Source organism: Chelonus insularis, unplaced genomic scaffold (assembly GCF_013357705.1).
Source record: "Chelonus insularis isolate UGA/USDA-ARS -01 unplaced genomic scaffold, ASM1335770v1 contig_76_pilon, whole genome shotgun sequence".
Classification (NCBI taxonomy): Eukaryota; Metazoa; Arthropoda; class Insecta; order Hymenoptera; family Braconidae; genus Chelonus; species Chelonus insularis.
Window position 1 is genome coordinate 1,389,884 of NW_023276741.1, and position 19,401 is coordinate 1,409,284.

The following is a 19,401-nucleotide window of genomic DNA, read 5'->3' on the forward strand; positions in this document are numbered from 1 at the left end:
TTTTATTCTTTATAAAGCTCAAAATAAAAATAATAATTGTAATAATATTCATTCAAATGACAAAACAGAAGAAAATAATTTTAAAAATAATGAAAATGATAATTCAAAAATGGAGGTTATCATAGATCAACCTCCAGTTCAAATTAATTCACCAACAATTCCTTATGAGTTTCAACAAATTATGTATCAACAAAATCAATCGCAAATTTGTTATCCAAAATTAGAAGAAAATAAAAATCAAGCAACTAATTTTTATCATCAAGATCAAGAAGGAAAATCTTCAAGAATCGACCAAAATAAATTTCAACAATCCGGAGATAATGAAAGAAGAATTTATCCAAAATTAGAAACAGAAAATAAGTTAACAAAATTAAATCACTCACAGTTGCAACATAAATCAGTCAGTGTATTCAATATGGCTGAATAAATTTTCAAATAACTAACAAATATACTTCATTAAATCTTTCAATATTTAAAAAAAATTTTGCAGATGAAAATTCCTGATGGTGTATTAAAATATATGCAACAACAAGAAGAATTGGATTTATTATATGGGATTCCTCATCCAAGGATTCCTGGAAGAAATATAAAATTTTACGTAAGTTTAATTACAGCATCATGTTTAAAAATTGGTAAAAAAGAAGAAGAAATTTTTGTTGATTATTATAATAATAAACTTCTGTGTGTTGAATGTTATTAAACAATATCAAATGAACGAAAACGATCATTCAGTTATTGTGATAAAAATTGGCATCATCTCTGTCCACCACGACTAGTAGTTCAAGATTGTGTAAAATGTTACAGAAGAATTGTGATTTCAAGACCAGGATATATATGTGAAGATTGTTCAAACACTTGGGTATACTATAGAGACATTATAGAAAATAATTATGCAATAAAAGTTAAAAGTTATAAGTAAATAAAATTTCTGATAGTTATTTAGGTATATCGAATTGAATTAAATACTAAAAAAATGATAATACTATACAAATATAATAAAAAATTTCAGAATACATAAAAATCTTTAAAAAAAGTAATAAAATAATTAAAAATAAAAAATAATAATTATAATTATTTAAATATTATTTTAAAAAAATAACTATCTAAATATTATTTTTACCGACATCGTGGCCTAAGTGGTAAGGTGCCAGCCTAGCGCACTATGGGTAGCGGCTCCGATTCCCGGCTGAGACAAGACCCATTTATAATATAGTCTTTTCTCTGACCACGATGAGCGGGAGGCCTCTCAGAGGACAGTCAAGGGCGTAAGCTATTGTGCTGATGACTGAATAGTACAAAAAAGTGCTATTGCCGCCACGATGCCCTTGGGGAACCAGGCGACACCGCATTGTAGTACAGCCTTGCTGATGCTGAGTCTAAAACCAGGACCCTTGAGGTAACCGGTAGAATCTCCGAGGGTAGGACGATTTCTTGTGAAACTGGGACGACCGCTTAGGTTGACACCAGGCCTATAGATCTTGCCTACCTAAGGCTGAGGGAACCGGGGGACCCATGGAGCTTAGCGAAATCTCCAATGGCAGAAATAACGTCCTTTCGTACCACCATAATATATATATTGGAAATCGACAGGGACTGTTTCGGGGCTCAGAAGGGAACCAAGGCAACTTGGGAACCTAGGGAACCTGCAGGCCTAAGACATAAGACGACCGCCTTGACTGTGCAAACAGACCCTGGACAAAGGCCCTGTGGCTAAGTGCAGGGGAAGGCGGGACATTTTATTACTCTTAAAGTGAAATTTTTAATACACACAATTAAGATGGATCTAACTTGTCCCGATCATTCAGACTGCGATGAAGTCAGTTTGGATGCTGTTCAAGGAATAAATATCAGAGACTAACCTGAAGTTTTTGAAGAACTAGAAGACTATAAGTGTGTGAAATTAAAAGAAAAAGTTGTTAGAATTTTTATTCAAATTATAGACAATTGGAGTGATAAAATTTTGTGCACCAATTGTTACCTACAAATTGTATTTGATGAAAGATTCAATTATAAAGTTTATAAAGACTTACACATCATTACGCGTACACCAATTGAACAGGGCGATGAATGTGGAGAGAAAATTCTAAATATTAGATCTTGTGAGCAATGTTATGAATGCATTGCGGAATTTTTAACGCATAAAAAGTTTTTGAGAGAGAATGGGAGGATAAATGTGTCATATTAATATATTCAATTGAAAAATGTTTTAAAAAATGTATGAAAATAAGAATAATGTTAATCAATATAGTAGTATTTTATTCATTATTATAATTTTTTAAAAAAAAGTTCTGATTATTTCATTAGAAACCTTAAATAAATTTATTTAAAAGAAGAAATAAATTGAAAATATATCCTATTCATAAATATATATATATATAATTCATAAAATACAAATAAAAATTTAAATTTTTTGTGACATCTTGTCAACATGATTCTCATGTGTGACGATCGTCCAAGTGTGGGGGTGTCACGTCATGTGGCACTACGCGCCCATACGTTGTAAATTTGAAAATATATATTTAAGAAATAGATTTAAAAGATATTATAAATAATTATTAAAAATTTGAAGAAATATTTCTTATAAATTTTTATTGCGTTTAACAATGCTTCAGATGTAATTTAATATGCAAGAAATATCAATCGTTGTCAGAAGCATTGTTTGCAAAAATATTTAATTACAAAGTAAAAGAAAATAAAGAAAAATTATTATTGATTTAATTGTAACCAATCAAAATTTATTATTTATTAAAAAATGAAAAAGAAGGGATGTTGCTACCTGCTAACAACAACCGAAAATGTCCTTTAAGTGACACTTTAGTTTTATCAATAAAAATATTAAGACGTGTTAATTGTTTATAATAAAAGTTCTTTGAATAATTAATTGTGATCATCATTTAATTAAAAGAATACAAATTGGATTTAAAATTATAATTTGGATTTAAATATCAAAAGTAAGTCTTAATATTTATTTTTATTTAAAAATTAAAAGAAAGTGCAATCTCGTTTGTGAAATTATTATTTATATGAATTTAAAATTAAAATTTGATTATTAATTCAATAAATTATTAATTGGCTTTTGAATTAATTTGTCAATTAAATAAATATCCCTATTAATTCTATCTCATTTATTAACTTATTAAAACTAAAAGAATATTCAATTATTATTATTAAATCCTAATGCAACAACCTCTTACTCCATCCCAGCTAATGCACTAGGTGTAGGCTAAAAAGGAGTGATCTTTAAGATGTCCTTTTAATAAATTATCACATCACACAAGCAAATTGTCAATAATTGGGAACGCTCCATGAAACTCGTAATACTTTCATTTGAAGAGTCATTAAAACCGTCGCAACCATCTATATCGATAGTCACTCATACGGAAATGAATTCATTAAAAACATATGGAAAACAATTCCAATTTCTTTTCCTCAAGAACATGTACAAAATTTATCAGAAAATCAATGGATAACTGTTCTAATTGTTCCTCTTGAAAAATGTGTACCTAAAATATTAATGGAAATATGTGGGAAGGCGTCGAACTGATCAATGATAAAAAACAGTAAAAAAAAAATCTCTGGAAAAAGTACATTATTTGAGCGGTTGGACATACATCGATCGACAATACCACTTTTAAAGTTAGAACTAATTGATATGCCAATATCTGAAGTCCTACGAGTGCCTCTCTCGAAACATTCAGATACATTTATAAGAATCAATAAAAACAAACAAAAACGACGATCATCATCTGCGGCTCCATCAATTCAAGAGCAGAGCTCAACCGAATAAACTTGAAAACCATAGAAATGCCAACAGCACATATGACGAAAGGGCGACCACGAGGAAAGCAAACTACAGCAAGTGGTTTAGAGAGGAAAAAAAAGAAATAAAAAAAAGTGAAGTCTTATAGTGAAATTGTAATAATTTTAACTGCAATCAAAACAACTTTTATTAAAAAATCATTATCATAGATTTATAACTACTATGACTATAATATAACTATTATTATTATGTACCGGATACAATTTTTGCCCTATAAATGACACTATAACTTGGTTGACTCACTAAGCCATGTTCGACGCTCATAATGGAATAATTCATGTTGGCTTTCGTTGACTTACGCAGCTTCGATGCGTTCTTCATGGCGTTAGAAACTGCTTTGGGCCCTCGACGGTCCGCCCTGGGACCCTTGAATCCTCCAAGCAGAAGAGTCCTCTCCGACAAACTACTTTCTTCCCCGTCGTCACTGCCGTATCAAATGCGCGATGTTCCCGGTCTTCCACTATGACAATTTTTTAAGTACTCTGATTGCGATTGTTAGCGTAGTAAGCTTATGTCGTTTTTTCTTGGCGGCTATAGCGGCATCTCCTTGTACGAGAAGGCTCCGCTCCCTCGCCAATCATTGCGCCACTCTTAACCAAGCTCTTGATAGTACTTGCGTGGCCTTTAGAGGTCATTTAGCGCGCTAGACTATCGACGGTGCATCAAGCATTGGTGGTTGAAAATGCAGCTGGACCAGAAGGAATTTCCACCCATAGGAAAAGGTATGAGTTAATTGCGGTGTGCCGGAGATATGACAGAGTGCCCTACCCTCTAACAAATAGACATAAATTCGTCTTGTAATAATTTATAACATCTTCGACTGACGAGTTAGAAAGTATAACTGTCAAAATGTCAATAGTAAAGACTTCAAGAGTGGAAGTGAAAATGTATAAGGATGAAAAAATTACAATCTTTTAAAAAAGTTATAGCTACTAATATTTAAGGACAATTATAACTCGTGAAGTACAAAAGAACATTAAGGGAGGAAAAGGAACACTAAAAAGTATTTTATAGTTTTCTGTAAATAAATTTTTTTTTTAATTAAATAATTTTGCATACTTCAAACTTATAATTTGAATTGATTCATATTAATTATTTAATAAAGATTATTACTTTCAGAAAATGTATTAGTTTTCGATTCTAAAGTAACTTTTATCGTCTCCGAGTTCAATGCTAATATTACATCGCCAATTAGATGTTTCAAACTGACTAAAAGATATTTTGTTTTACATATTTTGATGATTGAGTGAGACCTTTTTGTAATCGTCATATGTTATAAATGTTGTAGTAATTTTGATACCTCTTCCTCCGTATTTCTTGTTTTGATTTCGAAAATATAGATACTTGCTTGTAGTATAATGTATTTATTCTGACCTTTTTTCAGTATGTTCCGGCATAGAGACAAAATGTTAAAAAAAAGTTTGAATTAATTATGATTAATGGAAGACATTCTAAAAAATATTTTCGAGTAAACTAACACTCCTCATCTTCGATAAAGACTTTTTAAAACGTTTTAAAAAAAAAAATTTCTTGATTTGCTTTAAACCACATCCCTGTTTTGACTTCTTCAGAGAGAGTTCAACCAACGGCAGATTCCTATTACATACAAACTCAAAGTTTACGTCGACGCCACGTGGCAAGCGAATGAAAAAATAATTTTTATCAATGAAACGGAAAGGAGAATAAACACGTTATTATTGGCACTATAATTATCTTTTAATCTTATTTAGAACGAATTCGCCACCTATGTGTGCTTATTAATGTTAATTGTTATCGGCATTGCTTAGTTCACTAACCGTATATCAAAACGAAAATCTATACAAGCGAGTTCTTCATACAATATTTATCTTAATCTATTATTTATTGTAGGCGCTACTCCACGCTTATTTATCGAAGAAAATTCCTCCGAAGCGTCGTATTTCAGTACAACAAGAATGAGACGAAGTATGGATGCCTGGCCAGAGATATTTTTCATCGATGGAACGTATAAGCTATTGAAAATGAGTCTTACGGTTATGATTCTAATGGTTGAAGATCAAATACTTTGAGTGAAATTGTAGCAGTATGCCTAGTGAAAATTTCTTGACGATCTTCTGAGTTGCAAGCCTCGTCATCTGGTGGTGAATTTACTGGCCAGTTTTCTCGATTTTTAGCTAACCAGGTGGGTCCCCTCTACCATAGCGAGTAATCTCTTAATTGATTGGCTGCAATGCCTCTTGGGGCACAGTCTGCTGGATTTTACTTGCCAGAAATATGGTGCCAGTGCGCGTCCGCAACTAGTTCTTGGATTTACACTACTCTGTTTCTGACAAAGTCCTTCCAGCGTCTTGCATCTGAATTGATGCATGAATAAGTGATTGAAGAGTCCGTCCATAATTGAATTGAATGTATATTCACTCCGTGCAGTGTAGCTTAAACATACTTCGTTAGTTTCGCTAGAATCAATGCAGCTGTTAACTCTAGCCTAGGGATCGCTCAGATGAACGTGATTTCGGCCTTGTGGACGGTAAATGGATTCTGAGGTAGATTGCTGCAGCCATCGCAAGCTGTGAAGCGTCACAGAATCCATGAATTTCTACAGTTGAATGTCTGGTTGTGTGAATCCATCGTGGAAGTGAGATCTCATGAAGTTGAGTGTATTCTGATGATCAGCCAGTGATTGATGATTGATTGTAAGACTGGTTCGTCCCAACTGAAGTTGTGTAACCAGAGTTTTTGAAGGAGCATCTTAGCTCTGAATGTGATTGGTGACACAAACCCCAAAAGATCATAAATTTGAGCTACTTCTGAAAGAATGAGGTGTTTTCAATACGTTGACTAATAAGTGACTAATTTTGATGAGAATGTGAATGTTCCTAAGATTGAATTTCATTGGAGTCCAAAAATTTTCGTCGTTTAGTCTTCGAAGGATTTTCTCGTGATTGACTAATGATTGTGACGTTTTTTGGAGAGTGATTAGCTATTTAATTGCCATTTTGCAAGAGGAAAGCTGCCCGTCGTGCACAAGTTGATTAATTCTTCAGCAACTTGAATTAATTCTTCTGGACAATCTGCTCCTCCAAATATGTCGTCGACATATTTGCCTTTTATGATTGTCGAAATTACCTTTGGATATTTATGGCCTTCATCTTCTGCTAATTACAGTAACACACGAACAGCTAGATAAGAAGCTGATCTAGTGCCGTAGGTTAGCGTTGTGAGTTGATATGAAATGATTTCGTTGTGATTGTCTAGCCGAAGGATTTGTTGAAGCTTCCAATCTTCATGATGAACCATTATTTCACGATAATTTTTTGTTATGTAAGTTGCGAATACATATGATGAGAAAAAAAGTATGGGTAAATATCTTGAGATTCTTAATTGATTGTTTGAGCAGGTCCTATGTGACCGAGTTCTTCGTATTCTGTCATGTATTGTCCATAGAGATTGCTGTATTTAAACTCGTTGGTTAATCTCCTCAACTGACGTTTCAAGCATCGATACGCAGTTATATAAGAGCCTCCAAGAGCTTGAAGTGGAGAGATGAGTGGAATTTTGACAATGCATCGTCCCGATGAGTGTCTAGAGTGAGTTGATTTGACAAAATCTTCACATTGTTGGTCCAAGGGTATTAATGATGCTGATTTGACATAGGAACTTTTTCTTGGACCTGGAATTTTGTTAGCAACTCTTGAATGCGTTATGGTTCTTGATTGTAGTAGCATGATAAATATGATAGGAATTGACTGAAAGATTTAGCGCTACTGGACCAAGAATTAGCCAACTGAAGATCGAAAGTGAAGCTATAGGAGCTGTTGGAGAATAAAATATGATATTTTGTTTAATGATTTATCAATGCTCTAATTCATTTCAGCTTACTTTAGATGATCTGACGGATTTTTTTTGTTATCAACAATTAAGTCTTCTCTAATCACCGCAAGAATACAATGTGATGTAATAAGTTCTTATCAATTATTATTTACAATTACTTATATCGTATGTTTATCCAATTAATGTTGCTAACAATCAGTCAACTTAAATAGCCTGACTGATTAAGGTTAAGGGAGATTGTTATAGATCAGAGTAACTAGGAAAGTCAGGATCTATAAAAAATATATTATCTTTATTCTGGCACTAACTATAAACAATATACACTGTACACCTCGTTACGTCACTGGATAAATGGATGATTGTCAACTCAAGTTGGGTTCAATGTGATTGTGCTCGTAGCACAATCGAGTGACTAGATTAAAAATTATTAATTATTTAGCCGATTTGTTATCAACCTAGTCCCAAGATGGTTGCTAAATTTCCTGTGAGTTGGCAATTCAAACTTGGAAATTATTCAATTCTCAACGTGCCGCCTGCTATCAGCAATTTGTTGATGATTGTCTGCTAGTTGATTCTGCTGCTGGGCTCCAGAACTTGTCTTCATCAGGAGAATGTTTGGTTTGACGATAGGCCTGACCTAACGCGTTGTTGATGTTTTTACCGTCGTTACTTGTGGGCGCCCGTCTTGCCTTGGGTACAATTGAATAATTATCACGAGTTGCCATGTCCGGGAAAAAAATCTTTCGTCAGTCAGCCAGGCGGATGCACTAACTTAAGTTGTCGTGTTCTTGTAGAAAAACTTCGAAATAGCAGGTAAGCAGTTATATGTGCAAGTTCTGAAATTGTTGGTTTAGGAACAGTGTTGATTGCGGACAATGAGAAAGTGTCCAGGAGTGCGTACTTGAATGTCTTCACTGATTGGCTCTGGAGGTCTTGAGTTGAGAATGACTACTATTTGAGTCAGTAGTGTTGTGATTTCTTCACTCGTAAAAGAGATTCTTTCACTGTTCTCGTCAAATGAAATTTGTGTGATTTCTCTTCTGACTCCCGCTTGCCACCGATGTGTGGTACTGCAGATAAGTTAAATGACTATTAAATGCCGTAGGTAATAGCAAATCTAGAGATGACCTCATGCTTTCTGGTGAATGGTGTGAATAGTCTCTTGAGTTTTATATCAGCTCCAATTAAAGTTAGAATAGATTGTCTGCCATAACTCTCGTCGAGAATTGAATCTTTTGTAGGCGGTAATTAATGCTTTAGATAAATATTCAATAACTACATAATCTGTAAAAGTTGACATGCAGACCTACAAGTTTTATGTCTTGACTTCTCTGCCTGATAATGTCGTTACAGTCAATGGCCCAGCATGATCGATACCGGTATGAGGACATGAACGTAAAGAAGAGATACGTAATTGTGGTTATTTGCTCATGAGTTGCCGTGATCTCAAAAAAAAAAAATATCAGTGCTCTGCAGTGGTCTAGGTGCGACCCGAAAGGACCACACGACCAACTTCCCAGTCGAAAAAATTAAAAAACAATTTGAAGAGAACCCGTTTCCATTTTTTATGACAAATGGAATTCATATAAACGAAATGAGTCTGTTTATATTCATTTGATATAGTTAGTTACTTTATTTCAGTAAAAGAAAAAATTGTGCGTTAAAAGAATTCGAATGTACCTCATAGATCCTTTTTTTCATTATTTACAACGAATTTCATAGTTATACACGAAAAAAGTATGCTTTCATTTATGGCATACGGTTGATAACATTTTTTGAGTAAAAGAAAAAATTATGCGTGAAAAGTACTCATATATATAGAAAGGGTCTCTATTTTTATTGTTTATAACAATTTAAAACTTATTATTTAAACATTACTACGATCAATAATCACTTGTTAGTAACAATGTTCAATTGTTATGAACACAACTCCATATTATTGACAATTATTGTTGACTATAATAGCGTCTTTAATGCTGTTTTCTCAATCCTGACACGAGTTTAAAATTCTTTCATTGCTTATATTGTTTTTTAAATTTTTTTCTTGATGAAATATTGTCATCATACATTCATACAAGTATTTCAATCATTAAATATTCATATTTCTGCAATGATCTTAAAATTTTGTCTAAAAAATGGTATAACTTATAAATTGCAAAATTCAAGTAATTTCCTTTTTCTCCAGTTTTTTGATTCTGCCAAAAAAATGGCTTTACCGATTCTTCTGAAAACATTTTTAGTTCTAAGTTACAGGATTGCTCGTTGAATGCAATTGGTCCCACATCGATATCATTTTTTTTTCTTGAGATAATCGAGGCGAAAAATAATTCCGAACGTACGTACGCACATATACACATACGTACAAACGCAGATACGCAAAATCGCACATACGTACATACACACACACAGACGTCGACGTAAAAACTGTCGATTCATTCTAGAATAGGCTTTCGAATTCATTTATTATTAACCTTTTTTTCAGCAAAAGGAAGAATTACGCGTTAGAAGAATCCATATATATTGCATGGATCTATATTGTCATTGTTTATAACAATTAAAAAATTTTTTATTCAAATATTATTATGATCGATAATCATTTGTTATCAACAATGTTCAATCGTTATGAACACAATTTCGCATTATTAACAATAATCATTGGCTATTTTATTATCCTCAACGCTATTTTCTCCATCCGAATACAAGTTTAAAATTTCGTTATTGCTGATTCTGTTTTTTAAAAATTTTTTTTCTATGAAATACTGTCATCATATTTCTGTACAATTATTCCAAACATTTGATATTCATTTTTTTCAAGAGATCTCGGAATTCCGTCTTAAAAATTGCAGAATTTAGGTAGTTCACTATTTTTTCAGTTTTTTGATTCTGCATGAAAAATGGCAGAACCGATTTCGCTGTAAATCTTATTAGTTCTAAGTTACGTAATTACGCGTCGAATGCAGTTGGTCCCACGTCGATATCATATTTTGTTCTCGAGATAATCGACGCGAAAAATAATTCCGAACGCACGTAGGAACACACAAACATACGCACATACGTACATACACACACAGACGTCCACGTAAAAACTATCGTATTCAACTCTGGGGACCTTAGAACGTGGAGATATGTCAAAATCAGCGATTCGCAAAATCGGACCCATTACTATAACTTCCATCTGGGAAGTTAATATTCCCTTTCTTCCGAGATTTGTATCAAAATGAAAAAGTTAAATTACTAATTTATCGTACGTATTACATATATGATAATCATTTTAAAAATGTTTAAGACACGATGATTTTTTACACCATGGATAACGGATAATTGCAGTATTTTTACATCCTAGAATTTCACAATAAGACTTACAGTTATCTCCAAATGCAGAATCGTCTGGATTTTAAAATTCATCCGATTTAATGAATGCTACTTTTAGACCACGAATAATTGAAGAGATCACAATGTATTGTGGACGAGAGTTGATTATGAGTCAATAATTGTAATTTAATAATATTATTTCTCAAGTGTAAATTTGAATTATCTCTTCATAATACAACACTGTCTGAAAAATGTCTAACATAGTTTTCCCATATTTTAAACCCCAAAACATCTAATGGTGGAATTTGTCCGGTAGCCTCTTCAGAAATAATCATTATCTCGATTTTTTGATCCAGTAGTTCGTTACCGATAAACATCCAATGTATTATATAATATAATATTTCAATCAAATTTTTTACGTGAAGTAAAATTCCCGGGTTTTGAATGAGTGTATGCGCGTTGGGGATGCTTAGAAACGGAGATCATCAAATTGTAAATTTTTTTCAGCCAATAATGCCCATTTACCTAAATCGAAATCATAGACTATCATCCCAGCATCGATCGCAGCTTCAAAATTTTTCAACGTATATTTGCAATTTGAGCAGTTTTTTCTTGTATGTTCTACCTTGGTTCAATTGATGTGCCCAGCGTTTTAATTGTCAAGTAGACTGTACTTTTCTACATTTTTGCTTAACACTATCAGTACTGAAATTCTTTTTCTCACCACTTCACCAATACTCAACTGCCTCCAATGTATAATTATGACTTCAGCTCTCTTCATTAGCAGGACATGCTTCATCAGACACTTTTGGTTCATGGATTGCAGATGCAAATTCTTCGTCTTCTATAATTTCAGGTTCCCAATCTTTATGTGGTTCTTTAAAATATAATCAATTCTCCTCCACCGTTTCGATATCAATATACCTATTCATGGCTTTCAATAATGGTTGTGCAAAGTGATTTTTCAATTGTATCTCAGCATCATTTACAGGTGTCTCCGTAATTTTCATAGTTCAAAATGTTGTTAAAAGTAACCGAATAACATTAACGAGGTTGACTTTCATTTTCAACCATTTAGTGTTACATAATTCGGCAAATAAAAGATAATAATATTATAGCTATTCCGAGCACACGATTTTTTACACATAAAAAATAATGACAATATACAAAAATTAAAATGTATACAATATGTGAAAATATCTATTCACTACAGTATTAAAGATGAATGCGAACGAATAATGTGACAATTTTTCAAGTAATCAAAATATGTCACATTCGATAAAAATGCTAACATTGAATAATCGGTGTATTACGATTACAGAAATAATTTTCCTCAAAAATAGTTTATTAGCGACTGTGATAAGATTTATCTTTTTTTTCTCACATGACGATGACAAAAAAACATATTTTGATCATAAATTACTCAGTCTTCAATTACGATGCATTTTATTTGATGATTATTGTGACGATAAAAAATTAATCTATAACAATTGAAAATTTTGAAATTGCGATTTCATTTACTCTTTCGGTGTAATTACTTCCATCAAAGAATAATTTTTAGTTCTTTTGTTATAGATTTTTCATTATGAATTTTTTCGAAGAAGAAAAAAAAATTATAATCTATACAATTCCACTCCAATTATGCTTGAAATTACTCTATACTACCTGTCGTACACACTATTTACTGATACTAGTTTTCATTTTTTATTCTAAAAAATTATTACACAATGTTATCAAAATCTGTGCAAGGGTACTATCACACTCCGCCGTGAGATTTGAAACATTTATTTCAATTATATCAAGAACATTTAAATAATGGTCATCATGATCTAATTATAAACTTAAGTTTATAATTAATATAATCAAACTATGATTAATGGTCACGATTATTCCATGATAACTAAAGAAATAAAGTTGGATTATGATTATTTTTATTGAAAATAAGGTTCAAAAATGTTTTAGTGGAAACAGTCTATTATTATAGGGACTATCTAAAAGAGTATTCAATCATTAACGTTTTAAATTAATTTAGATTTAGAATCTCTATTTGAAAAATAAACTACTTTAACGATAATTGCTCGGATGAAATCGAAGTTTTTAATGTGTAGACGGAGTGTAGACGCAATCCTGATATTTGCAACGCATATTATCAGAAGGGAATGCACTGGGCAGTATATCTGTATCTGCAGTAAGAGCTATGCTGCTTCAACGGCTTTAGATCTTGGGGAGGACTGTAATGTTTTCTCTTTCTTGACCCAGTGATATAAAGTCGTGATTTCTTCCTCACGTCACACGTGATGATTTCCATTTTCAGGTCAGAGGTCAACTACGATTTCATGCAAATTGCAGATTCTTACGCAATTATCTAAAATATTGACATTATTATTTGTTTTGAAAAAAGATATTAAACCAGCAAACTATTACCTGTTTTTTCTTTCTTTCTGAAAGTCAATACTGTTAGTGGGCCCATTTTTTAAATGGTTAGTGAATTCACATGTAACTTTTTCACTAACGTACTCTTAGAGGTAGGATGTTGCAGTAAAGGTTTAGTTGAACTTAAGACACCCAAAACCAACCGTTTCAATAGCCTCTCTCAAACTTTCTCCTGTAAATTGAAACTTTCGACACACTCTTTTACGTTTTGAAGCCTTTTTTTTTATTCTCATAATTTACATCACGTTCAATTGTTTTTTTCTTCACGTTGGTTAATTAGTTGATTTGATTCCGCTATTATCTTGAAAAACACTTTACATACGATACAAACAATAAAAATATATAGATGTCATTAGGCCATTTATCGGTTATTTTAGATTTCAAGTTCGATCACAATTTGAGCGGTCCGTCATTTACTGGCGAAATTTTGATTATAAAGTAATAGATGAATGACCGATCAAATATGAAAGAAAAATTTTTTCTTTCGATATGTGAAGAATGATATTAGATTTGAATAAAAAATTAATATTTGCGTTTATCATACCTTTTTTATAACACTCAAATGGTTGATATTTGTAATCAAATCTATAGTTTCTTTTAATTTTTGTTCGGTGTACATGTGAGAATTGCGCCAAAACACATATAGAATTAAAGTCTTGAATTAAAAATTAATTATTCCCAAGTATGATTGATTACTTTTCGGTATTGCTCAAAATTAACAGAGACAATATCTAGACGGCAACTATGCCACATTAATGGATATAAAAGAGGGTTTTTCATTGAATATTGACAATATTTTGGGTTCATCTACTGGGTATGACTTATTTATTGGACTTAACCCTACGTTCGAATGAATGAAACTGTTCTTACAATACTTAAATCACTGAGAATAATCTTAGATTTTCGCGTTATGTGGTTTTTAGGTAGTTATCATTCCAATTAAATGAATTGATTTCTAAGAATGGCTTAACATCTATGCCCATTTCATTATCATTCTTTAACATTATGTTTTGTAAATTTATCATTGCAGTTACAACTGTAGTGAATGTAGGTCCTGTCAGCACAACTGGTTTCAAATTGTTTAAATCGTTCCTTTCATTGTATATAAATCGTTGACACGGTGAGTTACGTATATTTATTTGCTGAGCGCGAATCATGTGAGCAATGTCAACGTTATTATTAATTCGCTGGTTATTTATAAGATCAGGATACTTGATTGAGATTTTACCTCTGATCAGTATATCAGGTTCACCATATGGTGGCTTGGCACGCATGCGTAATAACGGTAATAATTTGTTCCTTATCATGTAAAAGTTTTGATTTTTATATTTACAAATTGCTAATATGAATGAGTCAAGACATTTTTCTAATATACTCAAACGATCGATATTGTTTTCCTCAATGTATTGAGTGAATACAGTAAGTTTTGCAATTTGTCCCAATTCAAGCAAATCATGAATTCCAAATTCAGTTTTATTGCATAGACAAATTATTTTATCAATGTTTTGAGTCGTAAAAATTGATTTATCCGTATTGTAAATTTTTTCTAAAACTCCTTCATTTGTACCTGATAAGTGAATTATGTTTTGATAGCAATCATTTGGATCTAATGATGTATCTAGGGATATTATATTCATAAATATCAATTTCAATTACAGTCAATTGAACAGTCTATCCTAACTAATTATAAAGGAATTAAGATATTTTTTTTTCATATTATTTAACTCAAATTATAGATAAAAGAGTATCCATTTTTGGTGAGAGGTGAATCGTTTATTATCTTGAGAAGTTCAAATCTACTACCTGCATTTCTTGTATTCAGTCGTACAAAACAGATGACCGAAACGAATAGACAATTATTCATAGAAAACGAAACTATTCGAAATCATTGAACACTAATACGAAATGACATAATAAGATTAGTAACAATATCAAGCATAACAACTCGTCACTTCTGTCAAGTCACATCTAACAATGCTTTTTGCCATTTACTATGATCATCTTCCTATTCTAACGTCTACCTTTTTATTTACTCTAGAAAACGACCTGAATCGATTTTACATAATTAGGTTTTTAATCTTATGAATTGTACACGTCATGGAATTAGGTTAATTTCTTCGACAAAAGATATAGTTGCTGACAACATGCCATCTTTACGATGATTATGACCATCCCGTAGTATCTATACTTCTAATGGAAATTGTATTTTTTACACATTGATGCTACCCAAACTTTAGTAAAACTTCAAACGTTTTTATTCGATGAAGTTTTATGTAAATTCAAAGCATGTAATGCGCAGTTGTAACTCTGATCTTTTTTGGTTTTCGATAAAATAAGCCCTTGTTATTCGTGAGAATTTTAATCGCTTGAGGTATCATATAGGATGAGGTTATGAGAGCAAATATCTGTAACCACAATTAATATTTGTTTATTATCGGAAAAACAACACAGTGAGCAAGATTAATTTATTTCTCCTCTACTAAATAACATTACTTAATTGAAATATTTATAACGATCATAGTAAGTGCATTACTACAACTAATAAACGTATAACGTTAATTTAGATCATTCAAACCAATTTTTCACTATAAACAGAGTTTGTAGTGAATACTCTCCGCTGATAGACGCAAAGCAAACTCAAAGAGTATCGAAGAATCTCTACTCATTGAAAAAAAGTTTTATCCGTGTTCTGACAGTCAGAAGTATTCACTCTCATTGATTTTTTCTCGTTAATAACTCTTCTTACTGTTCCGCAGCTCCGAGAACGCAAATATCCAAGAAAACGGTCTGTATTAGTCAGTCTTCATTGGATACTGTCAAGTCTCGGTGAAAACTTGTACGTGGGTCGTACTTGATAAACGTCGGACCATTTTTGGGCTTGATCGATCGATGCCAACTGACAGACAACTTGTTTAAGAGTCCACTCGATACCTCTACAATCGCAGTAAACTAACACCGACGAACTCTTCAATCAAAAACCAGAGAACTCTGGCATATTCCTCAGCAATGAAATAATTCGACAGTCAATCATCTACTGTGATAACTGTGAACCCATTCTTCTCACTCTCATCATCAGTCATCTCTTTTTGGTCCGATTTAGCATCTTTGCTTCGAAAGGCGCGAACGATATCGGCTTTGACGGCCTCATGCACAGACAGACACACTTAGACTCCTGGGCCGGGACCAAACTGCAAGTGGGTGTATGTTAGTTTACTACATGGTGAGTACATTGTATTATGCAGTGAGAAGCTCAAACTCGATCACAATCGAGCAACTTCGGCAAACCCCATTATGATCCTTACCACGAAGTAAGAATGAGTTAGCGCTGAACGGTGCCTACTCACGAGGAGTAAGAGGGTATCCTTGAAACGCAGGATTGTGCTAAAAGTCGTATACTAAAGGTTTATCTATTATTTCCTATGTATTATGCAAATCCAGTTAATACAATCTTCATAATTGTATTATTATTACTATTGAAGTGATGATAAATTTTTGTATCATGCATTTAATTTTTGCGCTCCTGCTATACGTCTGCCGAAAAAAGACTTTAAAAGCCTAAAGCTACGCCAAAAGGACATCGACCTACCATTTGCGTTACCAAAGATGATTAGTCCCGAGAAGAGTACAGAAAAAGAGAGCAGATTATTTTAGCAAATTCTGCCGCTGATGAAAATCTCCAAAACAAGCCAGAATAACTGATAACGTGATTCTATACGGTTAAAAAAAAATCTTAAACTCTAAGAGTTCGTCAGTAAACATTCAAAACATCAAAATTCTTTTTTCTTTTCTCTTATTTTATAAAAAAGAATTCGGAAAGTAAAGAATAAAAATCTTCAAGAGCTGGGAATGCTATGACAAGAAAAATCTAGATAGATTCCAAAAATTGTTGTTGCATCAAACATAATAATAAATTCCTAATTTTGATCCAAATTCCTTTTTTTTATTTAATTGAATGGTGTCACCTCTTGGAGAACATTTCCTTGAATTAGTAACCAACTACACATCCTATTCATAAAATCAGACTCTTGAAATCACGAAAATAATAGTGACAAATAATACACTTTGCATGGAATTTCCAAAAACATAAGTTCAATAGTTGAAACCAAGTATTAGAACTTTATAAGATACCATGTATACTTAGTGCCTATCTTAACTTTATTTTGGCAATAAATAAAGGTAAAGTTAACGACACAAACGCTCGAACCGTGTATATCCTATAGTAACTCCACGAAAATGCTCTAGGACATACATTGTGAGTTAAAAGCTAAAATCATGTGATTAATGAAAGCCAACGTTCTTAGACTGAAAGTTACAAAAACCCTGAATCTTACAGAAATTAAGAATTTATAAAGAGTCAACAATCAACTATCAACATCATAAGAAGCGAGTCTATTCATATAAACCACTTTCAAACGACCATTCGCTATGTTCTGAATTCTAAAAACAACATTATTTAATTTGTTTTTTACAATACATGTACCTTTCTAATCTGATTGTAGTTTAGGGCATTCCTCTTTTACCCTTATAGAAAATAAAACTAAACCTTTTGACCTACGTCAAAAGACAAAATATTATAATCTAATTATATAATTAGGTTTAAGTTTTCTGCTTCAATTTCTACATTCCGTTACACATAGTCATGAGTGAATTGTAATTTTTCACGACTATCACAAACATATTCGACTGTAGGATTTTTCTTAGAAACATTTTCTGAAGAAGAAATTTCACGAAAAAAATCCAAAAGTAACCTTAATTTAACCTCAAATGTTCGACCGTAATCGTAATAAATTTCGGAAGCGACACCATATCTAGAGAATCTTTGAGAGACTGAAGCTTCAGCAATAGTAGAAACCTGATGACTAGGAAGAGGGATTGCTTTAGGTCATCTAGCGAAATAATCAGTAACAACTAAAAGAAATTCATTGCCAGACGAAGTTTTCGTAAGAGGATAAAGAATATCAACTCTTCTAAAAGGAACACCCCCTTTATAAATTTAAAGAGAACCACATGATCTTTCTTGAAGATACTTTTGAGGAAAACAAACTTTACATTTTTTACACTAAATATAAAAATCTTTTTCAAAAGTAGACCAGAAGAATCTTCGACGAATTTTAGAAGTTGGCTCATTTATACCAAAATTTTCACTAGGAGGACAATTATGAGCCTCAGAAATTATTCCATCAACTGTGGCTCGAGGAACAACCTAAAAAAATAATTAAAAAAGGTTAGAAGCTTTCCATCGTTTAACTAAAACTCCATTTTTTAATTATATAAAATTCCAATATAGTGAATAACTTTTCAAAGTCGAATCTCAATTTTTATTTTCCTGAATTGAATTGTTCTCAGATAGGACAGAAAATGTTTCTATTAGATGAACACTTTTCATTAGCATCAATTTACAAACATTTCTCACAATAACGTGGACCCCAAGATGAAGCATCCGCATTACCATGTCTTTGATCAGCTCTATGCTGACCTTTAAAATTATATTAAAACAAAATTTCTAACCAACGAGCAACTTGATCTCCAGGATTACTGAAAGAAAGTAACCAGTTTCAATTGTAGATTGTTTACCGCGAAGAAAATGACAAAAATGTTCAACCGAAATAACAAGAGCTATCGAATCTTTCCTAGTAACACAATAATTTAGTTTACGAATATTGAAAGTCTTACTAAAATACGCATTACCCTTTTCTTGATAAATAATTCCACTATTTTTTTAATTAGAATTTTCTGAAATAGAACTGCTCCAATACCAATATTAGAAGCATCAGTGTCAAGAATGAATGAAAAATTAGGATTAGGGTAACCCAAAATAGGTGTAACAGTTGAAATTTCGGAAAAGTTTGAAGAGCTGTATTATTCTAAATAGAATCTCTTTTCGTTTTACTAATTTAATTAAGAGGTTTTGCTGAAGTAGCAAAATTAATGATAAATATACTATAATACGATCAAAGACCAAGAAAATTCCCAACTTCTATTTGTCGAAATAGGCCAGTTTAGAGGGCAATCTTAAAATTTTCCAC

At 32.2% G+C, this 19,401-nt stretch overlaps 1 protein-coding gene across 1 annotated transcript; it reads right to left on the minus strand.

Moving 5' to 3' along the window:
- Positions 1 to 13,892: 13,892 nt before the first annotated feature.
- Positions 13,893 to 15,861, minus strand: LOC118071289 (uncharacterized). Its single transcript, NM_001414603.1, has one exon. It carries the CDS (start codon positions 15,010 to 15,012, stop codon positions 14,284 to 14,286), a length of 729 nt encoding a protein of 242 aa, NP_001401532.1. The 5' UTR covers positions 15,013 to 15,861; the 3' UTR covers positions 13,893 to 14,283.
- Between the last annotated feature and the right edge of the window lie 3,540 nt (positions 15,862 to 19,401).